The 6000-nt window shown below is 42.8% G+C and overlaps 1 protein-coding gene across 3 annotated transcripts in view; it reads left to right on the top strand.

The window, feature by feature from the left end:
- Positions 1 to 372: 372 nt before the first annotated feature.
- TBC1D22A (TBC1 domain family member 22A) overlaps positions 373 to 6000 on the top strand; it is a 180121-nt gene continuing 174493 nt past the window's right edge. For 2 of the 3 annotated variants that reach the window (XM_055712207.1, XM_055712206.1), the window contains exons 1-3: positions 389 to 568; positions 3159 to 3215; positions 5389 to 5729. In XM_055712207.1, the coding sequence (XP_055568182.1) occupies positions 507 to 568; positions 3159 to 3215; positions 5389 to 5729 (460 nt within the window). In that variant the 5' untranslated portion in view covers positions 389 to 506. Of the gene's footprint in view, positions 569 to 3158; positions 3216 to 5388; positions 5730 to 6000 lie in introns of all 3 variants that reach the window. The other variant, XM_055712205.1, reaches the window with a different exon arrangement.

The raw sequence follows: 6000 nt of genomic DNA, 5'->3' as shown, positions 1-6000 counted from the left end.
AGGAGCCAAGAGCGGGTCTCTGTACCATTACAGGCTGGTACCACACACACCGCCGCAAGGCCAGGGAAGGCGCAGGCACCCTGCCGCCGGCAGCCTCAGCCCAGGTTCACACAGCGGCGACAGGGCCCGGCCAAGCCACCGCTGCTGCCACCCGCTGCCCGGCCACCCCCAGCCGAGCGGGACCGGACGCGCCCCCGTTTCCGTGACGGGAGGGGCGGGGCGGCGAGTGGCGGGGCGGGGCGGGGCGGGCCTTCCCCACCCACCGCCCAGCCCTCCCTCGCTGCGATTGGAGCAACCTGGCGCACCCGGCAGCACTCTCACTTCTGGTTGGCTGAAAGCTCCAGGCTGCCTTAGGGGGCGAATGAAGAGCGGGGTTGTTTCCTGGTTTCAAGATGGCGGCGCTCAGTCCTGTTCCTGTGGCAGGGGAGGGGGGGGAGTGAAGCCTGAGGGAGCGGGTCGGGGCCACAGAGCCGCGCCGCGGGAAGGGGGATGAGGTGACGGCTGCCATGGCGAGCGACGGGGGCAGGAAGCAGTTCTGGAAGCGAAGCGGCGCGAAGGTGCCGGGCAGGTGAGAGGGGCGGCGGGAAGGTCGGGGCCCGCGGGCGGAGGCTCCTCGCGGCGGCCGCGGGCCCGTCCCGTCGCACCGGCAGCGCGGGGCGGCGCGGGGAGCCTGCAGCCCGGTGGTGCCGGGCCGTGGAGCGCGGGTCAGCCTGGCCCAGCCCCGCTGCGGGGCCCGTCCCGCCCCGCTGTCTCCCCACCACCGCGCTCCGGCCGCCGCGTTCAGCGGAGCCTCGCAGGTCCCGCGCCCCCGGCGGGGAGCGAGTCCGCCCGGGCGCTGCTCGCAGCCGCGGGCTGGTGCCGCCACCCCGTCGCTCCCGCCGTCCTCTCTCGTTAGCGCGGCCCCGGAGCGTCGCGGTGCTGGGCGCCTCGTTATCTGGTGGAAGGTTGCTGGTGGTGTCAGCAGGCGTTGGTTGTAACTTGTATCGTCAAAGTGGTTTAATAATCATCTGAACGTGCATTGCCTGCCTGATGTCACGGTCAAAAAAGTTAATGTGATTTTGGGGATGCATTTTCTGGGAAATTTTGAATGAGAGAATGTATTTGTAGCTTTTAGCAACGATACAAGTTACAGCGCTTTGTGTCTTGATCCAAGTAATGGCATTTTGAAATACTACCCAGGAAACTGCACTTCATAGGCATGTTGCTGTATTTCAGTTTGTGCTTGATATTTCAAAATATCATCAGTTTCTCAACTTTCTTCCTGAAGTGCGAACAGCAGACCCTGTTGTTCTATCATTGCTAGGACAAACACATTCTCCCATTCAAAACTTCCCAGAGGATAGACCTCCGAAGTCACGTTAACTCTTTTGACCATTGCATGAGGCAGGGAACACATGTTCGGATGATTGTTTAACAATATTCTCTGCTCCCATCTCTAAACTGTTACCACAGTAGAGTAATTCAGTTTATTATGTTCTTATTCTGAAAATAAGGCGTATTCTTGATTCTCAGAGAACAGTAACTATACATTGTACCATTTTACCAGAATTCAAGAAAATAATTCTGCTTGTCGTTTAACTTCTTCCATTCTCAGTTACCTGTAAGCGTTGACTGGTAGTGGTTTTGCTTCTCTAGTCATAATCTAAGTCTTTCAGTCCAACTGTTTTTGTATGTCTTGACTACTTATTTTGTAACTTTGCTGACTCTTTTGGGGCTAAAACACTTTTTGACTCTCCTCAGTTACACAGGGTCTATGAATAGGTGCAGTTAATTAACTTGCAGGCTTGTGGAAAAACAAGGGCGCTGTGGAGAATGTGCTTTTGATCTTTTGGGTTTTTTTTATGTTGTGGAGAGGATTATTGTTACTTGATGGTTACTTTTGTTATTTTTGTTTATATGTATGTTATACATTGTTACTTTATGTGTGAATGTCCATTATGGTCCTTGACTGGAGTGTCTGAAAGAAAGAGGAAATTCTGTGTGTATACCAAAACCGAAAGTGACATCTGACCCTTATGTGAGTGTAGACCAGGAGAACATGCAGACTTGTGGACATGTGGACTGTATGGCATGCAGTTGTGTAGAAAGACTGGAGGTATACTGACTCTTTGATTGGCATGGAATCATGTAAAAATCAATAAAGTGTATAAACCACCACTCTCGGTCATCTCTAGGGCTAATTTCACTACTCTTAATACTACCCTTGTGTAAGTTTAAGCCTCAAAATTTGTGTGACTGCTGTCTTTTTGGCTTGCTTCTATCTCAGGTTTACTAAGGATGGATTTATTTGTATTCATGGTCTTGAGGTTGGTTTGGATTTATCAGGAGGGCATTTGTCTCCTATGTGGTTTTTATTTTTAGTACAGATTAAGGTGAAGTAGATGTTAACATTGTGTATGGTTTGTTCCTCTTGCAATCAGAGAGTTTTGCGATAATTTCTATTATGAAGCCACATGTAAATCTTGATGTGTCTTCTGTGGAGTCTTTTACCTATAAAATAATTTTATAGCTGAAAACTCGAAGGAACGTTTAGTTTGTAGAGAGTTTTATTATTTACACAGTAGCATACTGTGTCATTGTGTTAGAGATTATAGTGAATAAATCTGTCTTTGGAAGCTTATTAATTTCAAAACATTTGATTTTAATACTCCCATGGCTTTTTTTCTCTAGCATGCCGTATTTTGCATTTTTCTTTCAGCTCTGTTCTTTAGTAATTGTTAAGAAGGGGCTGGTTGGAATTTGAGTGACAAGGACACATAGAAGATCATATCTTTACAGACATTTCATTGAGAATTTTTATTTTTTTGCGAGAGGTAAATGAAGAAATGATGAAACAGAAAAAGACTTTAAAAGCAGTGTAGATTCCTATTGCAGAATTAACTTTTTTCTTGTTTTAGTTCCTGAGTGGAAAAGTCAGTCAGCCTAAATTAGCCTAGGCCTCAAAAAGAGCTCCTGTGTGGCAAATCTGTGGTTTTTATTAAGTTACTTTTTAGTGTACACTTCAATTTCAACATTATTTTTGGTGTTATGTGGGATTCTTTGAAACAGGAAACTGTTGGAACATTTCAGTTCTGTTTATTATTTACTATTTATTTACTACACAGAAAACCCTCAAATGTTTAATTACTTTTGTGATAACTGTCTTTCTTTTCCTTTAGTATTCAACATGTGTATGGAGCTCAGCATCCACCTTTTGATCCATTATTGCATGGAACGTAAGTTAACCTAATACTTAAATATGCCAGGTGGTTTGGATCTCCTCTGCCTTCTCTGCTCTTTCTTCCCTGATGTCTATAAAGCTTATTGCTAACAGTCCTTTTTCAATTTTTGTTGTAATCTTGGCTTCTCTGTTCTAAGTGCTCTTTTGTGACTTCCTGATGCTTACTGTATTGGGAATAACAAGTCAGCTGTTCAGTTCTTAACAGAGTTTGCCAACTGTTATCATCTGTTTGCAGTGTCCTATATATTGGAAATCGTATGGTAAATATTAATCTTAATTTAGCAGAAGAAGCTTACAACTCGGGTATAAGCAGCTTTCCTGCATGCATCTTTCTATTGATGGACTGAATTTGTCTTATCTAAAGAGAAAAGAGTCAGGCTGTGGTGTAGATCATTTTGAGGTGAAGGTGGGCTTGTGAATAAGGAGACAGCAGGTAGAATAGATTTTACAGTGATTTAAAAAATTATTGCCTTAGATCACAATTGTTGGATATCAGAACACAATGTATATGAAAATGACAACATGGTAAACATCATTAGTAACAAAATAAATTTTATGCTGATAACCCATAACTAATACAAGTGAATTATTTTCATCTCCTTATGGCTGAGGTATTTAGCTGAAGTGCTGCATTCTGACAGCTTCTGGGTTTTTTTTGTTTTGTTGGTTGGTGTGGGTTTTTTTGTTTGTTTTTTGTGAGTTGCTTTTTTTGAAAGGCTGTTTTAAGCTTTGTCAAAGACAAAGTTGTTTCTGGTTTGTTGGTAGGTTTCACAACTCCTTTGAAATTAAAATGTTGGTGTATGTGAGAATTCTTGGGAAATTTTATAACTGATGAAGTGAACAGTCCAAAGCAGGAAGGGGAAAAAAAACCCCTGTTAGATAGAGCAGTGCTGGCTTGGGAGGAGGCCGTACTTCTAGTGGATTTTTTTCAAGGGCTGGTTTGAAATGGCACAAGTAAACGTGGGCTATTTAAGTTTCAGATGATACAGAGTTGAAAGCAGTTGAAATATGTGACCTTAAGGACTGAAGAAAAAGGAGTGGGATGAATTGGTTCAAAATGTGGAGTGTTAGAGACTCAAACTAGAAAGTTACAAAACCTAGAAGCTTATTGCTTGAAGTTGTGACAGAAGAGGAGAAAGATCTTGCTATTTTAGACAATGATGGTAAGATGGGCAAAAGTGTTAGTATTGTAGCATCTGTTAAGAAAGATATTCCCTGTAATGCATAACAGAAACGTTACTGACATTGTATGAAGATTGTGTGAGAACTTTTTCTGGTTTCCAGTTCTGGCTGCCTTAACAGAAAAAAGGTAAACTAGCACAGGTGGAAAGACAGACATGGCCAGAAAGGGCCATTAAGTTAATGGCAGAAGCTTTTATTTTTTTGAGAGTCAACTGGGAACACGCTCACCTTTATGCCTTTTTTAGCTGAAATCCGAAGGAAGTTGCGATTGTTCTAACTGAGAATAAGTCCCAAGCTAGGGTAGGTTACTTCTTTCATCTGTTGAAAGAGGGACAGAATGTTCGGAGCTCATCAAGCTGCACTTAGGCAGGGTATTTCCTCTAGGTACTAGTTTATGAGAAGAGCAAAGTTCTGTAGCAAATCTATACTGGAGTGCCTGAATGGGGAGGAGTGATAGATTTGATGAGCTTTAAGGTGAAACTTGATTTGTTTATGGCAGTGATTGTATTACGTGATTGCTTATGATGACTTAAGAGTAGACCTGATGACTTGGTTACTGCTCCTGTGTTGTTATGCAGCAGTTGCATTGAAAGGACTGAAATCTCTACAGAAGTTCATGAAGAGAGAGGTGCAGTGTGTCCTGATTGTCTTATAAACTATTCCATTAGTATTCCTTTTATTTGACTTTGGGGTTGGTCTCTTTATTGTTTGGTTTTCTTTGTTTGTTTGTTTTCTTTTTTTAAGATAAGGGAAGGAAGGATTTGTTCAGCTTCCATTCAAAGCCAAGAAGAATCAATTTTTACCTGCCCTTGTTCTTGACATATTCAGCTGTATTTTGTCATGGGTGGATGTAACAGGATTGGAGGGAGATAAATATTTGCTACCTATGTAATGTCAAGCACGGACTTTTGGGTTTTTGCCCTATCCACAGTTTTTTCTTACTCCATTACTCGTTCTTTAAATACTGTTTATTTGTTTTTGAACAGCTTGATAAAACCACCAGCTTCAAAGCCACCTACAACTCCAGTGAAACTAAAGAAAGTCAGCACCTTCCAAGAATTTGAAAGTAACACAAGTGATGCTTGGGATCTTGGGGATGATGATGATGAACTCTTAGCAATAGCTGCTGAAAACTTAAATACAGAGGTGGTCATGGAAACAGCTCACAAAGTAATTCAGAATCACAGCAAGCTACAGGAACAGCATAAATCTGAGGAAGAACATCTACAGGAAGAAAAAGTAGAATTCGCAGAGCTGACTTCAATTGCAGGTGGTGATAATCGGCTTGTTAAATCAGTGAGTGAAGGTCATACATCAAGTTCATCAGGTATGTGAAAAAATGAAAAATCAACTGGGGAGAGCTATAATATTTGCCCTTTAAGACATTAACCCCTTCCCAACCTTTTCTTAATACCACAGGAAAATATTATTAATCGATACTGATTTGAGGGGGATCCTGCATACCATACTAAACTGTAGAGCATGTGTGTGAGAAATACATGGGTGAGGGAAGTAGGGAAGTATAATTTAACTTTTTGTTTTCAGCCTTAATACATCCTCAGTTTTGGAAGGAAGTTGCACTCTTGAATGTATTTTAG

The sequence above is a fragment of the Falco cherrug genome, chromosome 5 (genome assembly GCF_023634085.1).
Source record: "Falco cherrug isolate bFalChe1 chromosome 5, bFalChe1.pri, whole genome shotgun sequence".
Classification (NCBI taxonomy): Eukaryota; Metazoa; Chordata; class Aves; order Falconiformes; family Falconidae; genus Falco; species Falco cherrug.
This window is presented reverse-complemented; position numbering and strand designations above follow the sequence as displayed.